We start from the raw sequence: 27,847 nt of genomic DNA, 5'->3' as shown, positions 1-27,847 counted from the left end.
AGGGCTTATCTGAGAAAATTAAGGGTGGCTTATTCATGCCATCCGCCCATTCTGCAAATACCAACGAAGTCATATTAAGAGTGAAACGGCATTGGTTTATATCCCATCTCTTTGTTACACCTTAGGACACAAGCTCTGAGCCTGTCACCCCAAATAAAGCCACATTCTGATATTTCTACTGCAGGGGAACATCTTATGTCACTTATGTAGTCTTGTTTTCCAAGCATCCTTATACCCTTTCAGTCCCTATAAGTCAACTACCGTTTTCTGATGCAGCCACTAGAGGTCAGCAAGTCTCCATAACCAATGCTGTTAGACAAAGGCTGTTTTCACAAGGAATGGTCCCTATATGCTATACAAGTACAGAGGTTGTGTATTGCCTGTAGTTCTTACTCCATAGCAAGCATGTGTGCTCACACTGTATTACTCTATGGTAGACAAATGATAAGCAGGAAATGCAAAGTGGTTAGTTATGAAAGAGGCAGGAAAAAGAGGCTTGGTGACAGGAAACTTTACAAGAGTTATTCCTGTCCACTTATGAAACCCAAGTTAAGTAGATGAAAGCAGTGTGAGTTCCTTAAGATGTGTGTATATATTATGACAGTAATCATTTCTCAACGAAAACTGTTGAGGATCTTAAACAACAACAACCTATATTAAATATTAAATAAAAGACAAGACAACCCATTCCCAACCCCACCTCCAGCCAGGAAAAGTAACCTAAACTCTTAAAAAAAAAAAAAAAAAAAAAAAAAATCTAACACTGGGCTGGAGAGATGGCTCAGTGGTTAAGAGCACTGACTGCTCTTCCAAAGGTCGTGAGTTCAATTCCCAGCAACCACATGGTGGGTCACATGGTACCGTCTTCTGTTGTGTCTGAAGACAGCTACAATGTACTCATATAAATAAAATAAATAAATCTTTAAAAAAAAAATCTAACATTGATTTCCCAACAGTGGTTATTTAGAACTTCTGGGGAAAGTGACTGCACAGTAAATCTAGACAAATAAATACACGAAGTCAGGGGGGAAATCCAAGAGACTGTTAACATACATCACAGGTATATAAGAGCTCAGATTAGGTGACACTAACACAACAGTCAAAACCATAGACAACCCAGAATTCAACTGGAGTGGGTCAGAACTTAGCATTTAATAAAACAAGCATCATTTCTAATAGGGGGAAAGACTCTTAGCTAAATTGGAACAAGTGCCAAAATATTTAAGCATTTAAAAAAATATCTTTAGTTTTAAACATAAAAACTGAAATAAAATTATATAAAGCATTAAAAAAAATTAGTGTGGTGCCATGGCACACACCTAAAATCCCAATACTCAGGAGGTAGATTTCAGGAAGTGAGTTTAAAACCAGCCTGGTCTACAAAGTGAGTTCTGGACCAGCCAATGGCTACATAGAGAAACCCTGTCTCAAAACAAATCCTTAAACAATGGAAAAGTTATATAATAAAGAAACATTTTTCTAAACACAAATGCAGTGCTAGAATTGATAAAGGAAAACGTCAGCAAAACTAATCAGACTAAAGTTAAATGCATTTGGAATTATTGGTGTCTTTACATATAAAAATATATGCAATGTAAAATAAGAATCATTTTATAAAAGAAAAAGATACAAACAGCCAATACACACTAATAACTTTTAGAGATGCAAATAAAACATACATTTTCTCTATCTCAGTGGTTTATATGTATTACCACAACATCAGCAGTAATGTACCCAGTGATGACAAGGCTGGCCTGAATAAGGTATTCTCACACTACACCAGTGGTGCTTGTTAAAGCTAAAAACAAAATCAGTAAAATATTTCTATCTCCAAGATTAACCTCAGTGAAATAACTAGAAATGCTCTGCCCAGTGTAGAAGAGACCCTCCTCCTGGATGCCTGCACAAGATAGTCTCCTGTTGCTGCTTTTGGTTCAAGATGTAGAACTCATGGCATGTTTCCTACCATGATGATAACGGACTGAACCTCTGAACCTATAAGCCAGCCCCAATTAAACAGTTTCCTTTATAAGAGTTGCCTTGGTCATGGTGTCTCTTCTAATGGAAACACAAACTAAGACAATATATAACTACAAAAAAAATAGATAACAAAGATAATAAAGTGATATCTATGATTCAAGACACAATGGAAAATAAGTTAAGTATTATTTTCTCTTAGTTAATTGATTTTATTCAACAATAGCTTGCATGTGCCTCAGAATAATAACAGCTTTATGTGTGAAGCCTGTTAATTTTTAAATAAATATCCCTATATACATATATAACATATAAGAATATATATTTCATCTCTAAAAATTTTTACAAGTAGTTTTGATAATAAATCAAGAAAAAGAAATTATAAAAGAAAACTAAAACCATAATCTACCTTCAAGCCTCAATGACAATTTTTCCCCAAACTACATCACATAAAACAACAATAAAGTAACCTAGCTGTAGTAATTTTTTTTTCTCTATGTAGCCATGGCCATCCTGGAACTCACTGTGTAGACCAGACTGGTCTTGAACTCACAGAGATCACCTGCCTCTGGAATTAAAGGTGCTGAACTTAAGGATTACAGTACTCCTGGCTACAGCATTTCTGAAATAGCAGGAACAATTATATAACAGGCCTTTAAGTGTTGTCATTAACCACAGAATGGGCCATTGTAATACAAGAAAGCCAGCTCTCAGCAACATTGGAAAAACTCGGCCAGCTAGAGAGGAGATCTGGAAAATAGTGTGGGTAAAACACAATTTTAGTTAATACTGACAATAACTTCTTAAAACCTGGTGCATTTCTTGGCCTAATATGACTGCAACTCAATCTCTGATTTGAGGTTCACTTTCACATATATTGAGTAAGACTGAGTATCTTTAGGGTATTTTGAGAAACAACATAAAGGTGTAACTTTAGAATCCAAAACTTAATTTTCCACAAATCTTCTGTTATCACAAGATCTGGACCCAGAGCCGACGACATTATAGGAGCATGCTGGAACACACTGGGATCAAATCTGTATAGGTTATTTTGAATTTCAGCAAACTTAAACTAAAAGAAATACACTTGTGAAGAGCATATTAACACAAAAGAGAAACTTCAGCATGGAAAAAGTTAGACTTGCAATCATGTGGGCAGATACTCTTAATAAAATAAAGATATTTACAATACAACTGAGCAAAAGCTCACAGACATGAAGTGGTGTATATTAGTAGGATTAGTAGGAAACATTTTATTATTCCTACCTTGGTGCTCCACGTTCACTCCCGGGCAGTATGAGGAGCACTTGATAGGAATGAAGTCTGTTATGTGATCCTTGCTGGAGAACAGCTTGTCATTCTCTATTCCAGGCGGAGAGTTTGGGTTGGAACTTGGAACAATTTCCTCAAATGTGCCATTAATCATCATTCCTGTAATTCTCTTTCTGCAATATAAAAGTATTGATTTTATCTGTACCTATATTAAAACATTTTTATTAATAAACAGTATGTGTTCATCCAGAAACATTTGCCAAATTCTGGTGGACACTAAGGAAAATTATCTGTAGCCCCACCACTTGAAAGGAATGCAAAAATTACTCAAATTCATCAAGAATTTTAAACAGAATTACACAATATTCACATACATAGTATTCCATAACATGTTTTTTCCTGCTGAGCTGTGAATAATAGTCTATTCACATGTTCATCATTGACTTTATATTTGTGGAAGACCAGAATTCCACATATCCCTGCTATATTTTGGATCTTACATAACTTCCCAAAGGCCTGTGTGTTAAAGGCCTGGTTCACTGAGTGGCACTAGTGGGAGGCAGCAAGCTTATAAAGCATGGGATTGGTTGAGAGGTGTTTGGAACTCTGAGCATGTCCTTAAATGGGACAGTGGGGCTCTGTCCCTTTCTTTTCCTCTTCTACTTCTGGTCCATGAGCTGAGCACCACTGCTCCGCCATGTGTCCTTGCCATTGTGTGCTGGCTTACCACAGGCCCAAATCAATTGATTATGTCCAGAAACTCCAAAATTGCAGACCAAAATAAATCTTTTTTAACTTAATTACTTCAATTACCCTGTTAAACTGACTGAAAGCTACCATATTTAATGAACTGTCATTTATTTAACCAGTTCTCCCTTACTGGAAGTTTATATTTTTTTGTGACTTTTATTATGAGCAATAATGCAAGGACCATTTATAAATGCTTATTTAATCATTTTCTAAAAATATATTTCCTAAAAGCAAAAGAAATTTTGGAGAAGTTAGACAGATTTATTTTTATTTATTTATTTGCAACCTTTGCTACTCATTGCCAAACTTCCATTGCATTTGATATTCAATGCCTGTTCTTCAACATCACACAGATCTTCCCCTCCTAATTTGCTTTATCCCAGCCCCCAAGCCCAAGCAGGAACCCTCTGGGAATCCACAGACCACTTCAAAACTCCATATCTTCACCTGTCCCTCAGTTCCCCCCAAACCCAGTGCCACAGTTTTATCCCCAGCCCTTAGCAGGTCACCTGCTGCACCCACCCTCCAACTCAAGCAGGCACTCCCTGGGACCCTCAGGCCACTCAGGACAGGGAGCAAGCAGGCTAACTGCAGATCTTCACCCTCCCTCCATTCCTCCAAGGCCAATCCCTCAGTCTCATCCCTAGATCTATAGCCTACCTGCTGTGGCTTTCTGTCCCCATTCCCAGAGGATTAAGTAGATGCTGTGGAACACTCTGATTTCCGGCTTCCTGCAGACCTCCTCAGCCCTACTCCCTCCTATCCCATCCACATTCCTAAGTGTCACCTCTTGATACCTAGAAACATATTTTACCTGGAATCCCTCGTAACCACACCTGTCAGGATCCCAGAAGAATTTCCTACCAGGCAACACAGATACCAATCACACTCTACTAAGAACCAGAGACAGCAACAGAAACCCAGGAACAAAACACCCACCCAACATAGACAAGGCCGGATATCAGCACCTAGAATTAAGATCTTCTCAAAATTATGATGTCTAGACACCAGCATAAAAACATAATCAGTAAGAACCAGGGCACTATGTCTCCATCAGAGCCCAGCAACCCTACCACAGTATGCCCTGAGTATTGCAATATTCCTGAAGCACCAGAAGAAGACTTTAAAAGAGCCTTCGTGAATGCTATAGAGCTCCTTAAAGAGAAAATGAAAAATTCCCTTTAAGAAATTTATAAAAACACAAACAGTAAAAAGAAATGAACAAAACAGTTTAAGACCTGAAAGTGAAAACAGAATCAGGAAGGAAAACCCAAACTGAGAGAAATCTGGAAATGAAAAATTTAGGACCTCAAACAGGAACCTTAAGAGGTAAGTCTCATCAACAGAATACAAGATAAGGAAGAGGAAATCTCAGGTACAGTAGACACACTAAAAGAAACAGATACCTTACTAAAGAAATGTTCAATCTAAAAAAAAAAAAAAAAATCTGTTACAAGACATCCAGGAAATCTGGGCACACTATGAAAAAAAACAAATCTAAGACTAATAGGAATAGAAAGAGAAGAAACCCAGGTCAAAGGCACTGAAATATTTTTAGTAAAATCATAGACATAAAATTTCCTAACCTACCGAAGAATGTCTATCAAAGCAGAAGTATAAAGACCACCAATAGACGGGACCAGAAAAGAAAGTTCCCTTGGCACATCATAATCAAAACACTAAACATGCAGAAAAGAAAGAGAACATTAAAAGCTGCAAGGGGAAAAGACCAAGTAATATATAAAGGCAGACCTATTAGAATAATACTTGACTTCTCAACAGAGACTCTAGAATCCAGAAGGACCTGTACAGCTGTGCTACAGACTCTTAGACCACAGATGCCAGCCTATTAGACTACTCTATACCCAGCAAAAAACCTCAATCACAATAGATGGTGATAATAAGACATTCCTTGATAAAACCAAATTTAAGAAACAAATTCAGCCCCATAGAAGGTGCTAGAAAGCAACAGGAATCAGCAAGCACTGCTTATTGATATATCTCAACACAAATGGTCTCAGTTTCCCAATAAAAAGATAGGCCAACTGTATGAATGAAAAAACAGGATATATCCTTCTGTTGCACCAAGAAACACACCTGTACATCAATGATAGTCATCACCTAAGGGTAAAATGGTAGAAAAGATATTTCAAGGAAATGGACCTACGAAGCAAGCTGGTACAACCATCTTAGTATCTGACAAAACAGACTTCAAAAATAATCAGCAGAGATGGAGAAGGATACTACATACTATCAAAGAAAAAAACCCACCAACAGGTTATTTTAGTTGGTTGGCCTGATGCTGCTTATATTCTAATTGGGCCCCTAAGAGGAGACCTGGTTGTCCAAGAGACAAGAGAGTCTGTGGGTAGAGCCAAGTGACACTGTGTGACCTTGCTCCCAAGTTATTTTTGATTGGTAAAAAAAGATGCGGACAGCCAATAGTTGGGCAGACAAGACATAGGCAGGGTTTAGGGGTCCTGGGCTTGGGGACTGGAGGAGAATCACATGGGAGGGAGAAGAAGGTGAGGAGGAAAGAGAAGCCACCATGGGTTAGGTGAGTCATGAAAATGTGGCTCTGAGGGCTGGTCAATTGGAGTTAAGAGCAGCCCAGATGAAACATAGTATTATGTTTCCGAATTGGGATTACAATTTTTGACAACAGGACATTGTAATTCTTAATATCTATGTCACAAACACAAGGGCATCCAGGTTCATAAAAGAAATGCTACTACAGTTTAAATCACATATTGATCCCTCACATACTAGTAGTGAGAGACTTCAATACTCCATTCTCACCAATCAATAGAAAGGTCATTCAGACAAAAACTAAACAGAGAAAGAAATGCTAGAGCTAATGAATGTTATAAACCAAATATACCTGAGATATTTACAGAACATTTTACCCAAACACAAAAGAGTGTATCTTTCTTCTCAACACCTTGTGAAACTTTCTCCAAAATTGAACATGTATACTGAATATCAAGCTGGACAGAGACAACAAAACATTTTCAGACTCACTACTGAATGAAAAACAGGTCAAAACCTGGGTGTGGTGGGTGGTACATGCCTTTAATCTCAGCATTTGGGAGGCAGAGAGATAGACAGAGCTCTGTAAATTTGAGGGCAGCCTGGTCTACAGTGTATGTTCCTGAACAGCCAGGGTTACACAGAGAAACTCTGTCTTGAAAAACAAAACAACAAAAAACAAAAAAAGGAAGAAAGAAAAGAAAAATAGGTCAAGACAGAAATTGAGAAATTAAAGGCTTTCTAGGGTTGAATGAAAATGAATACCCAACATACCAAAATATATGAGTCACAATGAAGGCAGTTTTAAGAGGAAAGAGCTAAATGCACATATATATGTGAAGAGATCTCATACCAGTAACTTAACAGCACACTTGGAAGAACTAGAACAGAAAGAAATCACACCCAAAAGGAATAGACAATGAGAAATAATCAAACTCAGGGCCTAAATCAATAAACTACAAACAAACAAAAAACAAAGAATCAATGAAACAAAAAATTGAGAAATTCATTAATATTAACAAACCTTTATCCAAATTGATAAAAGGAGGATAAAGAATATCCAAATTAACAAAATTAGAAATGAAAAGGGAGGCATAACAAAAGACACTGAGGAGATCCAGAGAATCATAAGAACACACATTAAATGTAAATCAAAACCACTTGGAGATTTCACTTTACACCAATCAGAATGGCTAAGGTGAATAAAACAAGTGATAGCTCATGTTGGTGAGGGTGTGGTATAGGGAAACACTCATCCATTACTGGTAGGAGTGCAAACTTGTACAGCCACTATGGAAATCAGTGTGGCAGTTCCTCAGGCAATTGATCTACCTCAAGATCCAGCTCTACCACGCTTGGGCATATACCCAAAGGATACTTGTCCTACCACACAGACACTTGATCAACCATGTTCAGTGCTGCTGTATTCATAATAGCCAGGAACAGGAAACAAGCTAGATGTCCCTCAACAAAAGAATGGATAAATAGAATGTGGTACCTTTACACAATGGAGTATTACTCAGTTGTTTAAAAAAGTAAAATTCACAGGGAAGTGGATGGAACTTGATTGGGGAGGAACATTCTGAGTGAGGTAACTCAAAACCTAGTAATACAATATGGTATATGTATGTGCTTACAGGTGAATATTAGTTAAGTCAATGATAACTAAGCTACAATCTGCAGAACCACAGAGAGTGGTTATAAAGGGATTAGGAGAGGTAGAGATAGATTTTTCTAGGAAAGGGAAATAGACATAATATATGGATGGGGCTGGAACTGGAAAGGGAGGATCAAACGGGATTGGGGAGGAAAGACGGAAGAAGAGGGAGGAAATACAAGGAGTGACAGTTAAAATTAAGGGCCATTTGAGGGCTAATATGGAAACTTAACATAGTAGAAGCTTCCTAAAACATATATATTAAGGTGACCTAAATAGAATTGCCAAATAATGGGGGAAACAGACCCAACTGGCCATCTCTTGTCACCAAATGAAGCTTCCGGTCCCAGGATTGGGTTACATATAATTGAGTTGTTGGCCAAAGGGATCCTATGGGAACCCCCAAACAACACGGGCTATTTCCATTACTATAGGTTGCTCTCTACAAACTGAGAGCAAGGCCCCATTTCTGAAGACAACACTTATACAACCCATTGAACATGGAGAAGTTGGACTGGTGCCTAAAAAAAGTCTTTGGTACAAGAAGGTGTTCCGCACACTACCAAAGGTGAAATGTAAACACCAATCTAGCCATGAACTAACTCTTTGATCTACAATGCTGTCCTGCCTGCAGCATATACTAGCACAATAGTGGCACAAAGCTTGATGGAGTAACCAGCCAATATCTGATTTGACTTATGTCCCACTCTACATGATGGAACTCAAACCTGATACTGCTTGGGTGATCAAGAACCTGAGCCTAGACAGCCTAGAGACCTAGCATAAACCTAAATACTATTATTCTAAAAACAAAAACACAGCAATAAAGTGACTCCGAATTGACATTATGCTATATTCATAGATCAGTGCTTTGCTCAGCCATCATCAGAGAAGCTTTCTTCTGCAGCAGATGGGAACAATTCAGAGACTCACAGCCAGACATTATGCAGAGACTGAGAGACTTACTAAACAGGATGCCTGCATCAAACCCCTTTCCTCAGGCTCAAGAAACCCTATGGAAGGTAGAAAGAGTGTAAGAGTCAGAGACTAGGGGGACACCAAGAAAACAAGGCCCTCTAAATCAACATGATCCATGCACATATGAAGGCAGAGGCTGAGGCAGCATGCACAGGGCCTGCATGGGTCTGGAACAGATGGGTCCTGGAGCTAAAAGAGGTGAACACATGCCTCCATCCTTAATCCAGAAGCAATCTCCAATTGCAAATGAAAATTTAGTTTTTTCCAAGGGAGTGTCACTGGGGAGACAAACTACTCTTAAGGGTGGGCTGCCTGCCCAGTGGTAGATGCCTACACAAAACAAACTCAATGGAATCTCTGGAGGTTCCTTGTCTCACAATGACATGTCAGCGCTTTTCTTTCCTTTTGTATTTTTATCTGAATATATATATATATATATATATATATTGTCCATCTCTCTTTTTACCCTACAGGTATTTGCATATACCCTTTGCATATATCTTATGGCTTCCTGTTTAGCATTTTTATGGGATTTCTAAGTATGTGAACAAGTAAGTCTGTTTCTTGTGCCTTTTCTTGGGCTTGTATCCTTCTGCTTGTTTGCTTTGTCCAATTCCAATGTGTTTACTTTTTGATTTGATTTGTTATATTTGATTATTATCCCTTAGATGCCTACTTGTTTTCTAATGAGAGAGAGAAGCAGGTGGATCTGGGTGGGACAGGAGGGCAAGAGGAACTGGGAGGAGGAGGGGGAAAGGAAACCAAAATCAGGACATATTTTGTAAGGAGAAAAATCCATTTTCAATAAAATGCGAACATCATAGAAAAAAACACTCTAAAATTTCTCCCTTACTCTTGGAGAAATACAAGATACAAGAAGAAAGAGCTTAATACTCCATTATCTGTATTACTCATTGAAGAAAACACAAGATATAAGATGAAATAGCTTAAGGGTTTATCTGAATTATTCAATAAGAGTATTGGTTATATGTGGACCTTCATAGACTTCTGATTTTAGTTCTTTAGTTAATGTCTTTTTTTAAAAAGCCATGACACAAGTAATACTTGGTAAAATACCGAGTCAACTCTTGTTCCCTCGACACAAATGAAACAAAGATCAGTGCTTCCTGGTTCTTCTCATTTCTCCTCCCCCAGCGTTACTCATTCTCTTTTCGCTGGAGCCTCTTTTGCCAGACCTGTGAATACTGGTGTTTGTGAGTTGTCCCATCTACATGGGTTTTGCTTCCCTGGGCTATTCTTCTTTTTGGGTCATTTTACCCACTAACTCCTTCAGACAGTTGGTTGAAGATCTACAACGTGCTAACTCTATTCTTGGGACTAGCACTATACTAGGAAACAAAGTCTTGTTCCCACAAAGTTCATCTGTTAAAGGGAAGAACAACTAAACAATGTCAATGGAAAAAACTGCAATGTATTTAATATAACAAGGTATGCAGACATCAAGTAACAGCCATAATGTTGGTATGTTTAGAGAATGCAGCTAGTGAAAGGCTCACTGAAGAGATATTTTGGTAGCTACCTCAATACTGATGGGAACTGAGCCATAAGATTTAAAGGGAAAAACAAACTTGGTAGATTCCAGGTAAGAGTAAGATCAGAGTAACTGGAACAGAGGAATGTAGACAGGCAGAGACTGAATCATTATGGACTTTGTAAGACATGGTAAGCACTTAGGCTTGTATTGTTTGCTGGGGCACCATTTGTGGGTTATAGTTAGAGGTATTTCATGGTCTAATTTATGTCCTTTTAAAAATGTTTTCAATTGGAACAGAATTATAACACTTCTTCCCTCTGGTACCTCCCATGTCCCCAACTTGAGAGTTGAGAGCTTCCTTTCCTTTAAATTTCTTTATTTTCTTATTAGAAAAAATAAACTAAAAGAAAATATAGGAGCAAATTCTTATGACCTTAGAGTCTGGAAAATATAATATATATATGTACATATATACACACATATGTATATGTGTGTATATTTATACATATATATAATTACATATATAATTATATATTATGTATAGATATATATAGATATACATATATAATTATATATGTATATCTATATACATATATAATTATATATGTATATAGATATACATATATATGTATATATAATTATATATGTATATAGATATACATATATAATTACATATATAATTATATATGTATAAAATTAAACAAACTTGTGAGAGCATAAGCTATACAAGTTGAACTATCAGAGTTTTAAGATGTGCTTCAAAGGACACCATCAGGAAAGTGAGAAGACAAATCACAGAACAAAAGCATTTGCAAACCATACATGTGATCCAGAATTTGTATCTGGAATATACACAAAACACTTAGAAGCAGGCTTTTGCCCTCTAATTTCTAGCTGGGATCAGCCATCAGGAAGCCTTGGCAGGAAATCAAAGGTGGGAAAGGGACAGGTTTGACAATTACTCCTTCTGGATGTATCTCTATTGGATCAGTTTGGAATCGATAATACATATCCATCAAAGGTTGTGTGTTTTACAGCTGGGGAGGCAGTGACTTCCTGCTGATCCTAACCCTATGGTTATTTTCCTGTTGTCCTCTTAACTCACTAGTACAGAAATAATAAAAAGGACCTATGATAGAGCATTAGTAAGGATGTGAATAAACCATAAGCTTTATGATATTTGTAGGAATATAAATAGTACAGTTGACTGGATCACACCTGGCAGTTCCTTAAAAAGTTAAACACAACTTACTGTATGACCCAGTAATTCCAATTCTAGATAACTGTTTACACAAAAACTTGAATATGAATGTTAACAGCAGAAATACTCACGATTGCAGAAAAGGAAATTAAGGATGAACAACCTTAACGTCCATCCTAATGAACAGGTAAGTAAAATGTGATATATCCATATAGCAGACTACGATTCAGAATAAAAGTAAATGAAATCTGGATATAAGCCACATAAGTAAATGTGGTGGGGGGGTGGCATTTATTTTCATTGCAATTAAGAAATATTTAAATTGGGCTCCTGAAGAGAATAGGAACTCCACAGGAAGACCAACAGAGTCAACTAACCTGGACCCTTGGGGCTCTCAGAGACTGAACCAAGGAACATACACAGCCTGGACCTAGGCCTCCCCACTCATATGTAGCAGTTGTGCAGCTTGACCTTCACATGGGTCCCGAACAACAGGAATGGGGGGCATCCCAAAAGCTGTTGCCTATACATGGGATATGTCCTTCTTGCAGAGACTTAAGTGCCAGAGTGGAGGCATACCCAGTGAGGCCCCAACCCACTCAGAAGAGAGGCGAGGAGAGGATTGGGGGAAGGATTGTGGGGGGGGGGGGTAACTGGGAGGGAGCAGTGAGCAAGATGTAAAGTGAATAAGTAAAAAAAATTAAATTAAAAAATATTTAACTTATAAAGTTTGAAAATATGAGTAACAAAAATCTCTCCAGTGTCTGATACACATTATGCATGAAGTGAAGCAATTATTTGGATTAGTAATGAAAACTTCAGCTTCTGGATTCAGTGCACAAGAGGATGCTCATCTTCTTTTTCTCATTTCTTCACGTTCCTCCTTCTGCCAGTGTGCTTTGCTCAGTGATTGTGATGCTTTGTTTTTAAGCTTTGTTTCTTGAATGAATAACTCTATACCTTCGCTTGTTTTGTAACTTGTATACACATATAAATATGCAAACATCTGAAGGATGACTGAATTGATAATAAATAATATTGATAAAATACATTAGAAAATTGTCTTAACTCTGCATTTTTACTAAAGGAGGTTTAATATTAATATAAATTAATAAACTTTGTCCAGATGATTGACATATTAACTAAAAGTATAATGCCACTGGTTGATTTCTGAGTATCTTTTGTAACATCGATGAAGAGAGTAATAATTAAAGTGTGGCAAACTAGGGAAGGATAAAAAGAGGCTATAAATAACTTCCAATTAGCCTCTTCTCTATGCTTGAAATCAGAGCTTTCTTTAAAGAAAATGTACAGGAAGTAAAGGGATTTTCAGGTGTCTGTGGCGCTTACTGTTTGTCATCTATAGATAAGGAGAATTTGAGATTCAGGATACATACTTCTCAGGAATATCCTCCACACAGAACCTTGTTCTCCGCTGATCCAAGACTGAATTATCTGTCATTTCCGGAAATGGAATAGGTGAGGCTAAAAAAGAATAGTCAACATTAGCTTCTAAAATATCCTTTACACTTACAGAAGAAAGCCAAACATTCATCATTTTTATTATGGAGTTATCTTTATTTATTCACAAATACAATTACTTTTTCAAAGTGCTATTTGATTCTGGTTATTATAATCGACTTGCCCTAAACTCAATCATAGTCAAGAAAATATCATCTGAATGTATTAATAACTCCCTCCGCATCACAGCTTCTCTTCGCTTAGACACTGCTGTGACCCTAGATAATCCTGTTCAACAGTTCATGCTCTGCCTCACAAGGCCTTCATTAAGCACTCCAGTTCATTCTGATGTGCTCTCCTCAGAGTTCCCTAATATGGCTAGTAGGACTCTGGTACTTTTATACAGCTTTATATTAAAATTTTATGCAACTATAGACCACTTTTCAGATTAGATCCTTGATTCCTAAAGAAGAGGGACATTATACTCTTGTGCCAGAATATGCAAGTGCATATTCTACCATGAGTAGTATCCCGTCAGAGTCTCTCAGTGTTACTTTTGCCTAGGTTTGTTACTTTGATTATGTTACATCTTCATCCATGCCTCATGAAGAAACAAAGTAGAGGTTCAGAAAACACATCTGGGAATCACTCAGTCTAGATCGTAATCCTTGTGCTACTACTTATTAACTTCATGATCTTGAGTAAATCTCATAACCTTTCTTTATCTGTTTCCTTAAATATGAATTGGGAACAAAAGCTATCTCATAATAGGGTTGTTAAGATTTAACATGATGAGATACTCAAATTAATTAGAATGATGTCGGACATATCGCAAGTACCCAATAAAATTTAGCAGCTGTTATTTCTGGTTTTGTTTTTTCAAAAGAGGAAGAAATGATTAACTGTCTCCTTTACTTTCAGAGCAACAGACTGATAAAAGCTACTCTCTAGGGCTAGAGAGATGGCTCACTGGTTAAGAGCACTGGCTGCTCCTCTAGAGGACTCAGGTTCAATTCCCAGCATTCACATAGCAGCTCGACTGTCTGTAGTTCCAGTTCCAGGGGATCCATCGCACCACACATTCATGTGGTGCATACATCTGTGCATGCTGGCAAAATGCTCATATACATAAAATAATATAAGTAAGTCTTTTTTAAAAAACAGCTAGTTTACACTTTCAACATGATTATCACTTACACTCTATTAATCCCTCCATTTATATATTCATCATGATTTCTTGTTTCTTCCTCATGCAGATTTCTGTCAGTCCTATAATCAATGCCTTAGAAAGGCTTGATTCTCTTGCCTCCCTTTCCCTTGTACTCACTTAGAAAAACCCTATCCTCAACTTTCTATGTATATGGAGGAAATCATCTGCCATGCTGAATTATCTCATTTTAGAGTACATCACATTTCAAATGGTCATCCAACAGTGACAAAGAATAACACATCCTCTACTAAAAGCAGTTTTCTTGCTATTTGACAGTTATTTCACACATTCTTCCCTCAAATATCCAACTGTATTCTCTAGTGTTCTGTCTATAATTTTGCCTTTATATATGTAAAAACATCTTTTATTCACCAGATGTAATTGTCATCTCAGAGGCTTAGTGCTGAGTGAGCTCACCCTTTCTAGTTCTTTCTGAATTCTGGCTGGCTGGTTGAACTCAGCTGTTCTGGCTCAGACTCCTCTCTAAACTGACTGATTCAATCTGACTTCTCTTGGCTTCTCACTGACTTGCTCTGTTTTGCCTCAAACTAGCTCTGGCAATCTGTTCTAATCTTCTGGCTCCTCATTCTATGGCTTGTTCTATCTTCACCTGCAACCTGTCTCTGTAAAGCTGTCCTAGTAAAACTGCATTCTTTTCCTCCTTTCTCCCTCTCCCTTTGGCCCCTCTCTCTTAAATTGATTCTCTCCCTGAGCTGTTCTCATGAGAGTTGGGCATATCCTATCTCTAATTCATTCTGTCAAATCTTTCTCTGATTCATTATTCTGTCTGTCCCTCAATTAGATGTCACTTCCAAGAGTGGCTGCTTCCTTCTACAAACCAAGATTACCTTCATCATTTAGTATTAAAGGTGTGTACTATATTCTAGCCAGAAAGATTAAAGATGTGTCATTCCAGCCAGATCACACAGACATTTGGATGTGATCCCTTGTCAGAATAGCCATGTTGCTGGGTTAAAATTCTTCTATAAACATACAGAATTAATATAAGATGGAACTAATCATCTTCCAGCACCAGTTCTACCAGCCTACTGTTGTGAGTCTTAAGAGTCCTGTCACCATGTCTACGAAAGGGAAAAGACTTCTGGCTCCTATTAAATACCAGTTTTCCTAACTGTGCTCTTGATTCTATTCTTCTTTATTCTTAAGTTATTTTTTCCTTTCCTGCAAACACTCCAAGTTGACTTTTTATCATATACTCAAAAAAAATCACATTATCAAAATAACACTTAGTTGTGCATGGTTACATATACCTTTAATACAATCACAATCACTCAGAAGGTAGAGAGAGGTGAATGTCTGAGGTCAGGACCAACTTGATCTACATAGCAAGTTCCAGGACAGCCAGAGTAACATAATAAAGAGAGCCTGTCTCAAAAAAAAAAAAAAGAAAGAAAGAAAGAAAGAAGGAAAGAAAGAAAGAAAGAAAGAAAGAAGAAAAGAAAAAAGAAAGGAAAAATAATCTTTACTTCATTTTCTTTGACCTACTGCTTCATTTTACTTCAAACAGGCAGTACTTTCAGTAGTGGAAATGCTACTGCTCCTTGCAGGATACTCAAAAACTTTTCTTTAAAGAGAAAGAAAGGTTTGGGAGGGCTGGAGAGATGGCTCAGAGGTTAAGAACACTAGTTGCTCTTCCAGAGATCCTGAGTTCAACTCCCAGCAACCACATGGTGGCTCACAACCATCTGTGATGTGATCTGGTGCCCTCTTCTGGCCTGCAGGCATGCAGGCAGGCAGAACACTGTATATACAATTAAAAAAAAATCTTTTAAAAAAAAGTTGCCAAAACCCACTGTTTTCATTTCCCATTCTCTTCTCACTATACTCCAAGGCTACAATGTGTGTAGAGGTCAGAGTCAGTTCTCACCTCCAGTCCCACTGGTTCCAAGGTTCAAAGTCAGGCTGTCAGGTTTGGCAGCAAGCATCCTTACCCACTGAGCTGTCTTACTAGTCCCCATGTCTCTACTTTTGACTCCCAACCTCTACCCTTCCCTTATTTTAAGCAACCAGAGTTGTCTTTTCTGAAATGTGATTTGGGCTCTCTCATTCTTTTTCTTAAAACTGTCCAATGTTAGGCCAGGCAGTGGTGGCGCATTCCTTTAATCCCAGCACTTGGGAGGCAGAGGCAGGTGGATTTCTGAGTTCGAGGCCAGCCTGGTCTACAGAGTGAGTTCCAGGACAGCCAGGGCTACACAGAGAAACCCTGTCTCGAAAAAACAAAAAACAAAAACAAAAACAAACAAACAAACAAAAAACTGTCCAATGTTTTCCTATATTTGCAACTTTATTAGCCAGTTTGAGCTGTTATACCACAAGTACTACAGACTAGGTGACTCAACTAAGAACATTTATTTTTCATGGTACTATGGATTAGAAAGTCCAATAACAAGACTCTGATAGACTTGGTATCTGATGGAGATTCTCTTCTACTTCATCTTGCTATGTCCTAAGGACAGAAAGGAAAAGGGGTTCTTCAGGATCTCTTGTACAAGAGTGCTAATCTCCAGTCTCATGACCCCTCTTCTGAATACAATCACAATGGGGGTTAAATTTGAATATATGGTTTCAAGGGCGCACAGACATCCAGGCTGTTGTTTGTATAAAAATAGATAAGAAAGGTCCATGTTACATTCTACAAAGCCTTAGATAATACAAAATTTGCTCACATCTCAGAGCTCCTTTTTCTTACCCAGTCCTATGGCCTAAGTTTCTTAATTTACCACACTGAACTCAGAAATCATTTTCAAGAAATAAAAAAAAAAAAAACATACCTCTTGTCCATGGACTCCTATATTTATCATCAATAATTTTTTTATCTTGATTTAAACATGAGGGAATCTGAAGCAAAAAAGAATCTCTGTAAAGCCTTTCTTTAACTGTATTCTGTATGAAAAGGTAAAATAATTTTACCATATACTATTTACCAATATTCAGAATATTATTGTCATAAGTTGATATAATTTTTAAAGCAATGTGTTTGTTATAAAAATATCAAATTAAAGAACCACATAATAGAGAATAATATCAGATTGTTGTCTTATAAACATTTTTTCTATGACAGGTTAAAATATATGCATGCTTAACTAACAAAGAAAGTACTATATCACTTAACAATGTGATTTTCCTTCCATTTACCCGTACCGCGCCTACTCTGTGACAAAAGTGCTGCTGTTCTAGAGCTGTCTCTCTCAGCTGAAGCATCATCTCCTCTATTCAGTCTCCTCCTATAACTTTGACTTCCCATTGAATTCATTATTCCATATACAGGCAAAACGTCTGTGTTTTTCATTATGTTTTATTTTGCCAAAGGAGTTATGTTAAATAAGACATCATCATCCAAGAATAAGTGGTATAAAAGATCATTTAATCTGGCCTATGTAAAATGATGACCAAAGACACATGTAAACAGGAAAGAAAGCTTGACTAGCACTCTATCTAAAAAAGTTACAAGAAATAAATTATATCTAAAAATTTTTGTTTATAATTGCTTTTGGTATAATTTTCTCATAAATTATATTTGATGACATAGATGGCATTTGCTTTCTTCTTTATGATCAAAAAGAAGATAACTTGTGGAGAATTTTGAATTAGCATAACTCTGAGTCCTTGGATATATATGCAGATTGTTTTCTTTCTCTTGTTTGTTAAGCATTCTTATTTTGCACGATCTTTATGAAAGCCTTAGTTGTCATTTGGGTGGCTTTTACCACTGCTTCACTGATCCTGTCAAGTCCCACATCTTCCGCGAGAGTTGACATTTCTCAGCGTCACATCTATCACACCAAGGAGTGCAGTGTGCAGCAGAGAATTAAGGCACCATGAGTAACACAAATCTTTGAGGACTTTTGATTATCTGCATTTTTGTAAATAATCAATACATTAATAAACATAACATTGAATTATGATTCCCACTTAAGCATATAACTATTTGTGTCTCTCAGTTATGAGAGAATAAATAAAACCTGAATATATATGTTTTGGTTTTGTTTTTTTTTTTTTCAAGACAGAGTTTTTTTACATAGCCCTAGCTATCCTGAACTCACTCTGTAGACCAGGATGGCCTAGAACTTAGAGATCTGCCTGCTTCTGCCTCCCAAGTGCTGGGATTAAAGGTGCAACCACCACTCAGCTGACTATATGTATTTCTTAATCTTATAAAATATAACATTGTTTTAGTTTAGTGGAATGTTTTTGTGCTGGCAGATGAGACAGGATAATGTAATAGTAAAAATGAAATTTAACTTGTCAATTATCATTGTAAGAACAATGAACTACTACATAACCTCTACTACAGCTCATTTATTAACAATATGCCTGGACTTGAAATTCACAGCTGATATTTTCATAAGCTTCTTAGCTTCTGTGGACATTATTTTGTTAACTGTGAAACTGTCAAATCTATAGAATAACGAATATTTGACACAAGAATACTTACAGTGATTAACTGACATAATCCACTACATAGACAAAATATCTGGTTCATTGAGACATGTGTTATTGTCACAAGAATGATAAGCAGGATTACTTTTGTGCCTATTCTTTCTAAGTATTTGTTTCTTTTCTCTTTCTGAGATGCGGTATCACTATACTGCCCTTGGTGGCCTGTGTTAGCTTTCCAAGTACTGGAATTACAGCCATGTGCCACCATTCACCATGTCTCTTAAAAGATCACTTTGGGCTAGAGAGATGGCTCAGTGGTTAAGAGCACTGTCTCCTCTTCTATAGGTCCTGAGTTCAATTCCCAGCAACTACATGGTGGTTCACAACCATCTGTAGTGGGATCCGATACCCTCTTCTGGTGTTTCTGAAGACAGCTACAGTGTACTTATATACATAAAATAAATCTTTAAAAAAATCAGTTGGTGTGAGCACATATTTTTTAAAAAAGGGGGGAGGGAGGAGAGATGGCTGGAGAGATGGCTCAGTGATGAAGAGCACTGACTACTCTTCCAGAGGTCCTGAGTTCAATTCCCAGCAACCACATGGTGGCTCATAACCATCTGCAGTGGGATCCGATACCCTCTTCTGGTGTGTCTGAAGACAGCTACAGTGTACTCACATACATACATATAATAAATAAAATATTTTTTTAAAAAAGAAGACCACTTTGTTTAATAATCACTCTTCAAACTTGACAAAACTTTTTCTTCAGATAGCTTCAGACTTACTTTGCTATTTAATTATTTTAATTTAATTTAAAAGTACCTTATAAAAGTGGCCTTTTAAAGAACTATTAAAGGTTAAAACTAGGGCTGGTGAGATGGCTTCAGAGGTGAAGACCCTTACCACCAAAGCTGATGACCTCAGCTTGATTCCCCAAGGATCCACACAGTGGAAAGACAGAACCAATTCTTATAAGCTGTTTTTTTAACCTCTCCATGCACACCATCGCAAGGGTATGTACCCCTACACACATGTACAAACACAAACATGTTTACCCACACACATGCTCCCACACACAAATGAGTGTTTTAATTACAATAAAAAAATAAGGTAATTTTAATGACTCTGAAAACAACAAAAGATAAACTTATGGATTACTGACAACTATCATGTACTGAACACACCTAACATGTTTTCAAGAATAATTCATAGTAAATGGACAGCAAGCCAGTAACATCGTACCTCATGCAAATAGTCTATTGCATAATATTTGAAGGCTGAAAACATAGCTCTTCCGTCCAAAGCCATACAAAGTTCAATATCTAGAAACATAAAAGTTAAATGTTGGTAAGATAGCAAAGGCAAGAGGAGAAAAAACTCTCTTAACCACAAACCTTCTGTCCACTTCTTTTTCAAAGGGTCCTAAATGATAAAAGTATAAAGCAACATTTATTTTTGTGATATATTTAATATACAAAATAATGTACATTGTTATTAATTTGTATATATTTTCTCTTGTCATTTAATCCATAAAAGTTGGTGAGTACAAATATGTTTAACATGATAATATTGTTGAAAAGAGGCCAGAGTGGCAGAAATGGAAAATGTTTTATCTAGGGTAATTGTGTTTCTCCAGTGATTATAAAATTAAATAACCGAGGCCAAAACTCTATAATAAAAAAATTAAGGGCTGGAGAGACAGTTCAGTGCTTAAAAGCATTGGCTGCTATTGTCAAGGACCCAGGGTATTAGTGGCACAGGCCTTTAATCCCAGCACTCAGGAGGCAGTGGCAGGTGGATCTCTGAGTTCGAGTTCGAGTTCGAGGCTAGCCTGATCTACAGAGTAAGTTCCAGGATAACCAGGGCTATGGAGAGAAACCCATCCTCAAAAACAAAACAAAAACACAACAAAAAAAGAAGACCTGAAGAAATCCAATTATCCACAGGAGAGGGCTATAATCTATCCTGTCTTTAGTTATCATCAGGTAAATATTCTTTTTGTAAAACTTTCATTGCATCTCTATTCACTTATTTCTCTCTCTCTCCCTCTCCTTCCCCCGACCCCCGTGTGTGTGTGTGTGTGTGTGTGTGTGTGTGTGTGTGTGTGTGTGTGTGTGTGTGAAGGAACAACTTGTGGAATTCTGTTCCCTCCTACTCTGAAGGTCCTAGGGATCAAATTCAGATCCTCAGGCTACTGGCAGGTGCCTTTACCCATCTCACTGGCCCAAAGTAAACAACCTTAATTACTCAACTTGCTGAAGTCTTAAAAGCAAATAAACTTCTAAAATAATCCATAACAGTTATTTTGATTAGTAACAGAAAATTTTAGATATTACAGTAAGTCCTTCAATTAAACTGAGCAAATGCACACTCCAGATTAGTTTTGATATTGTAGCTGTCTTTAGACACACCAGAAGAGGGCTTCAGAACCCATTACAGATGGTTGTGAGTCACTACGTGGTTGCTGGGAATTGAACTCAGGTCCTTTGGAAGAGCAATCAGTGATCTTAACCACTGAGCCATCTCTCCAGCCTGATACGGACAGTCTTAAGTACCTATAAGTATGGTGCCAGTTGTGTACTGTACCCACTCTTAATGTTAATATGGCATTCTTTTACTAATGACTATCTGAGAATATAATCATTACACCTCTGTGCCTTTTCACACATTGTATTGCAGTCTTTGAAGCAAATGAATTCTAGAATTTTCACATCTTTTTCAAAAATTTATATGTATAAGTGTTCTGTCTGTGTGTGTGTATGTGTGTCTGTGTACAATGTGTGCGCCTAGTGCCCTTGGATCCCCTGTGGTTACCGATGTTGAGAACTGCCATTTGAGTGCTGGGAATCAAACCTGGATTCTCTGAAAGAGCAGGCAGTGCTTTAACCATTGAGCCATAGCTATAGTCCCAAATTTTCCTGTTTTAAAGTTACATTCTTTTCCCCAGAAAATTATGCCTGCGTATCATCCTAGAAATAGGTTTACAGACTAAAAGCAAGCACAATTCTACTCAATCTACAACTCAATTTATGGTTAGCATTTATTTTCAATTTTCTATCCTTACATGTAAAGCTTAGTATTTCTTTTTTTTTTTTTTTTTTGGTTTTTTTTTTTTTTTTGGTTTTTCGAGACAGGGTTTCTCTGTGTAGCCCTGGCTGTCCTGGAACTCACTCTGTAGACCAGGTTGGCCTCGAACTCAGAAATCTGCCTGCCTCTGCCTCCCAAGTGCTGGGATTAAAGGCATGCGCCACCACTGCCCGGCAAAGTATTTCTATCGGCTTTAGAGTAGGCAGTCCCAACAAATTACTTTGAAGGAAGCTTTTTTTTTTTTTTTGTAGTGGCGTTGATAATTGACATTCATGATATTAACTAAAGATACCATACATTACATTCCCTATCAGAATTTCATCTGCTAATTCTATTGCATTTAATAACAAGTATCCGAACCCATCTTAGTTTGGTGGATGGGTGGGATGAAAAGATAAATTGGCTTTATATTTAAAGGCCAAACACACAGACAAGCATACTCATGGTCAAGATTAGCTGTTTGTTTGTTTGTTGACTTCTAAGACAAAGTCGCACTACGGTAGGCCTCGAACTCAGAGACAATCTGCCTCTTGAGCTGGTGGTATTAAAAGCGTGCGGCACCACACTTGCCAGAGACAATTTTTTTTTAAAGATTAACTTTTAAATTGCAGCAATATCCCAGGTTTATTTTTAAACCTACTTCTAAAAGATTTTATACTTCCTCTCTGGCCGCTCCTCCCGGAATAACGGGTCAAAATACATAATAATTAGATCAGGTTCTTGGACACAAAGTTGGGGAAGTTAGCTTGACCAATATTAACACCCAGGATGAGCGTGAATCTCCGAGTTTAAGTTGCATTTTCTCTCATTACATGAAGGCATTCTGGAATTTTCCCTTCCACACTCCCTCACAGAAATCACATAAAAATCTTTTTTTCCTAGGGGCGTGGTGGTGGGGTGCGATGGGGAGGAGTGGGGAGCATGTAAAATTTTAGAGGCTCGTTTTGGTTACTTTCCCGTAACATATGCAGCTAGTTTGGTGGAAACCCCACTGGCCCCTGCCAGGCCGTGCGGATTCCCTGCGCCTACTTAGCCTTGGGCCGAAGCTGGGTTCGAGATCTCATCCCTCCTCCGCTACTTAAACCACACCTCAGAAATCTGCTTTCTAGAGAATTCTGAGCTGCAATACGTTAGCCCCCTCAAATCTTTCCTTACCCTCAGCTAGAGAGGCCTTCCTTCCGTCTGGCGGGCTTCTCCTCTGGTGAGGTAAAAAAAAAAAATTTCCGGCTTCGGATTTTGTAGGAGGCAATTTCCCCGCCCACTGAGCACGTGACCTCAGATGGCTGAGGTACTCAACGTTCCCATTGGCCAGGCCAGACTCCGCCCTTTGGGTTGGTTCTCCAGTTGCCAGGATGTGCTAGTCTAGGGCAGGCATCCTGTTCCGCCCAGAGTTCGTGCCTTTTTCCCCACCGTGGTAGGCTGGGTGAGGCATGGCACTAGGGGTGAGGTATGACACTGGGGGTCTGGTGTGACTCTGGGTGGGTTTGACCGAGGCGTTGTCAACCGGAAGTCAATAAGAGCGGAAGTCTGGGTTTGTCTCTTGTCTATGTTAATTAGCTAAGGTCCCCGGAAGCAATGCATGGCGGGTAGCTTTTCACAGGTAACTTTGAGAGGTAACTTTGAGAGAGCTTCTGAAGTGGCTTCAGAGAATGACAGAGGGCAAAAGGAGGAGGCATATGTTGGTGTGTGGCCAGGTGGCTGTACAGTACAGGAGAAAGAACATTTGAGGAGTGGCGGAAAGGAAATTTGAGGCAGGGCTTTGAATGGGAATGTGTGGATTTTAGATCTTGATTGATGGCCACTCCCTTACACATTCTAACTTAGAGTGACTACACCTCCCCCGATAAAGAACAGCTTATTCCTTTGTGTTTCTAACTTCTGCTTTCTTTTTCATGGTACAGCTTGGCACTGAGCTTCTTCCCAGGAGATTGCAGGAAGTAATGTGTATTTATTTATTTTATTAATTCATATCTCTTTCTAGCTAATATTGAAATGCTTATTGTGAAACATCAGTGAGGCAAGCCACTTCGTTGCCTTAAGTCCCTTACTTCATTCCATTTTCCACAGATTTGTGCAATATGTTTTAGTAATATGGGTTATCATTTAACAACAAGTTTGTAATCCACCTGCCAATGAAGTACATTACTTTGCAATCTTCCACACATTATTAAGTACATTACTTTGCATTCTTCCACACATTTATTAGAACTAAAATTATATAATTTTGCTAATTAGAAAAGTAATACAAACTCACTAGGACCAGTAAAACCATCCAAAGATATGTATAGAAGTAACCTTCACTTCTGTCCTGACTCCCAGATAAGGTAACCATTCCAGGGCTAGTGAAATGGTTAGCAAGTTAAGGTGTTTGCCACTAAGGCTGATGACCCAAGTTTAAACCCTAGTACCCACAAGGTGGAAGGAGAGACCTGACTCCCACAAGTTGTCCTTTGACCCCCTACACACTGGCTGGGACATTCATGCCCCTCCCCATATGCACAAAATAACTTTTAAAAATGTAGATTCTGTCTTTTGATACTTTGCGTGTCATTATCTACCACCTAGATAATTACAAAGTTGATTGATTGTTCAGAAATATTAAATGGGTACTTCACTTTCATCACTAAGCAAAAATTCATGAAGAACCTTCCAGGTCAGCATCCACCCATCTAATGCATCATTACTACAAAAATAGTTGAGGCAGTGGTGGCACATGCATTTAATCCCAACACTCCGGAGGCAGAGGCAGGCCAATCAATGTGAGTTCAAGGCCAGCCTGGCCTACAGAGTGAGTTCCAGGACAGCCAGGGCTACACAAGAAACCCTGTCTTGGAAAAATAAATAAGCAAAACCAAAAACCCTAGCTGAATAAATAGGGTGTCTCATGGTAAAGCTTTACCATAATTTATTCAATATGCCACAACTAATGATTACTTCCAGGATTTCACCTAAATGTCCCGGTGAGATTCTTGGATATTTGCTCTTGAATAATTTCTATGGAATCTTTTTTTTTATTTGTTGTCTGAAGTCATGAGAGCATTTAAGATAGACATACCTTGTTTTCCTTTAAAAAAAAATTATAGCAATTTATATTAACAATGTCTAGAGGGATATTTTTTTCTGAATATCCAGCAAACACAATACACAGCAGTACTGAGTATATTGCTCTCTAGAAAATTTTGTCAGTATAACATATCAAGTACTTTATTTGATAATTAAACACTTTTTAGGTATTTATAGTCCTTTGGGCTTTTTCTTACATGAATTGGCTATTATACTTGTATGTTTGTATGTATGCATTTGATAGGACAGTTTTTCTGTTGAGTAGATTGTCTGACTTTAAAATGGTCTATAGTGAGACAGAATATCACATTGGGGAGCATGTGATTAGGAAAAGTTTTTCATTTCATCACTGGAAGGGGAAGAGATTGGACTGAAGCCCCACCATTCCTACTAAGGTTATGCCTAGATAGGTATAGTAGTTAAAGTAAAATCTAGCTGTAGAAATAACAGGAAATTTCAAAATATTATAAGAAGTCCAAAGGTAAGGAGTTCAGGATTGGTAGAACAAATCTGTCGGTCTGTCCGTCCGTTCCCCCTCCCCTCAGCCCTCCCATCGAGTCCTCTGGTAGCTTACATTTCCTCTATCTCATTACCCTGATTGATCTTCTGTGCTCTCTATTCTCATGGGCTTAGACTAGAGCCAGGATTTAGGAGGTCACATGGTAGAGGAGACAGTGAACTACAGGCTAAAGGATCCATGTTTCATTGTGTGTGCACTTTAAATTGCGAAATATGATATTGATACACAAAAGTAAATAAGACAATGTATAATTTTAAAAGTGTGTTAAGAAATATCCATGAAACCTCTGCTGTACTTAAAGACTAGAACACTTACGTTATGGGAAGGGGAAAGGAGAAAATCCATTGCAGTCGCTGTTTCGTTTACTGTCATGTGGCCATGATGAAAATGTTTAATGTTTAATAAAAACATACTGTGTCAGACACTGATGATGCTAAGAAAGATGATCACAAATCCTTGACTGAAGTTGTTCTGTTTGTTTGGGTTTTTTGTTTGTTTGTTTGTTTGTTTGTTTTTAACATTCCTTCAGAAAAGTCTAACCGTTGCTGCCAGGATGCTGATTTTAACATAACTAATGGAGGGTCCCACCTCTACGCTCAGGCCCGCAGAGCTCATCCTCCACAGCATAGTCTGAGATCCTTAGCACAGAGCAGCCCTATTCACCACGGAACGCTGAACATTTCTCAGACTTTCCTCCTCTCAAGGCTGTTGGACAGTGCTTTATTAAAACACACACACAATAATTGTTTCGCTCATGTCTGCCTCACCCATCAGACCACACTGTTCCTGAGATCATGGTTTACATGCCATGCCTTAATTATCTTTATGCCTTTCCCAAGGTAATCACTGAAGTAAAAAGTTAATTCATTTCTTCTAAAAATCCTTTTGATGTAACTATTTAGTTTTGTATTTTTGTTAAATGTAGGCTTTCAGTGTTTTTGCCTGGATATTAATGTGTATAAAATGTTCTACAAGCACGAGCACATGCATGCTAAGTGAGCACGGCATGAATATGGCAAGCTGTCTTCTTGAGACAGAATTGCATATCAGCTCAAACCAGATCGTGCAGAAAATCTGGATATATGGAATGAAAGGGGCATTGCATAAGTGTGTTACACAAGTGACTTATTGTCTTGGGTGTGGCTTCTAATACTGTCTTTTGATCCTCCTGAAGGAGCTGTCTTGCATCAGTAGACCAAAAAGAAATATTTTAGCACAGCATATTCAGCATGATTAAAGTAGGTAATTACTGCTGAAAGAGAGCTGTGGCTCCGATGACATTAGCATGAAGAAAAGTGCAGGTGCAGAAGAGAACCTAGCATTTCATGTTGGTGTACTGACCTTTCCAACAAATGCAAGAAATCAAGCATGTTGGCATTCACCTTTGTAGGCCTGATGACCTCTCTCACATGGTCAGTTCCTCAGTTTTTGGACTATGAGCCCTCTCACATGATGCTGTGCCTTTTACGTGCATTGAAGAATTCATGTATTAGACTCTAACCAGGTTAGAAATTTTACCCATTGGACTTGAGAGTATAATTCAGGAACATATTGGTTGGAATAAATAAAATAATTCGGTCTCTACTTCCTTGGAACAAATGGAAAAGCAGAATACAATTTAACATTCCTTCAGAAATATTCCCCTGCCGGACGGTGGTGGCGCATGCCTTTAATCCCAGCACTTGGGAGGCAGAGGCAGGCGGATTTCTGAGTTCGAGGCCAGCCTGGTCTACAAAGTGAGTTCCAGGACAGCCAGGGCTACACAGAGAAACCCTGTCTCGAAAAACCAAAAAAAGAAAAAAAAAGAAAAAAGAAATATTCCCCTAAAATGCCTCACATTTTGTTGCCACCCCCACCCCCGCCAAATTACATAGCTATAGTATGCAAACCTTCTAGTCAATAAGGTTTCATTATTCACTCACAGATTCATTCATTAACTATTTTGATTGCATTTATTTATTTATTTATTTATTTATTTATTTGGTGTTTGGTATGTATGGGTGTGTATATGGGCACTTATGTGGAGATGAGCAGACAACATGAAGGGAGTCTTTTCTTTCCTTCTACTCTTTGGGTACCAGGTATCGAATCAGATCATCAGGTTGGCAGCAAGTGCCTTCACTCACTGAGCTGTCTGCCCGGCCCTCATAAAGTATTTTAAGCACGTATTATGTGCAAGGAACTATGCTAATTGGTGAGAGCTGTCAAGTGTCCAGGGAACTGGCACCTTTACATAAAAACCA

General features: G+C 38.0%; 1 protein-coding gene across 1 annotated transcript in view; it reads right to left on the bottom strand.

Moving 5' to 3' along the window:
* The window catches only part of Shoc1 (shortage in chiasmata 1), an 87,220-nt gene extending 63,687 nt beyond the window's left edge, over positions 1-23,533 (bottom strand). Inside the window, exons 1-5 of the mRNA XM_076934894.1 lie at positions 23,177-23,533; positions 20,177-20,256; positions 17,323-17,389; positions 13,257-13,344; positions 3,244-3,422 (exon numbers count right to left, since the gene is read on the bottom strand). Of these exons, the coding sequence (XP_076791009.1) occupies positions 3,244-3,422; positions 13,257-13,344; positions 17,323-17,389; positions 20,177-20,242 (400 nt within the window). The 5' untranslated portion in view covers positions 20,243-20,256; positions 23,177-23,533. The remainder of the gene's footprint in view (positions 1-3,243; positions 3,423-13,256; positions 13,345-17,322; positions 17,390-20,176; positions 20,257-23,176) is intronic.
* Between the last annotated feature and the right edge of the window lie 4,314 nt (positions 23,534-27,847).

Source organism: Arvicanthis niloticus, chromosome 5 (genome assembly GCF_011762505.2).
Source record: "Arvicanthis niloticus isolate mArvNil1 chromosome 5, mArvNil1.pat.X, whole genome shotgun sequence".
In the NCBI taxonomy this organism is placed as follows: Eukaryota; Metazoa; Chordata; class Mammalia; order Rodentia; family Muridae; genus Arvicanthis; species Arvicanthis niloticus.
The sequence above is the reverse complement of the archived record's forward strand: the minus strand, read 5'-3'. Positions and strand labels throughout refer to the sequence as shown.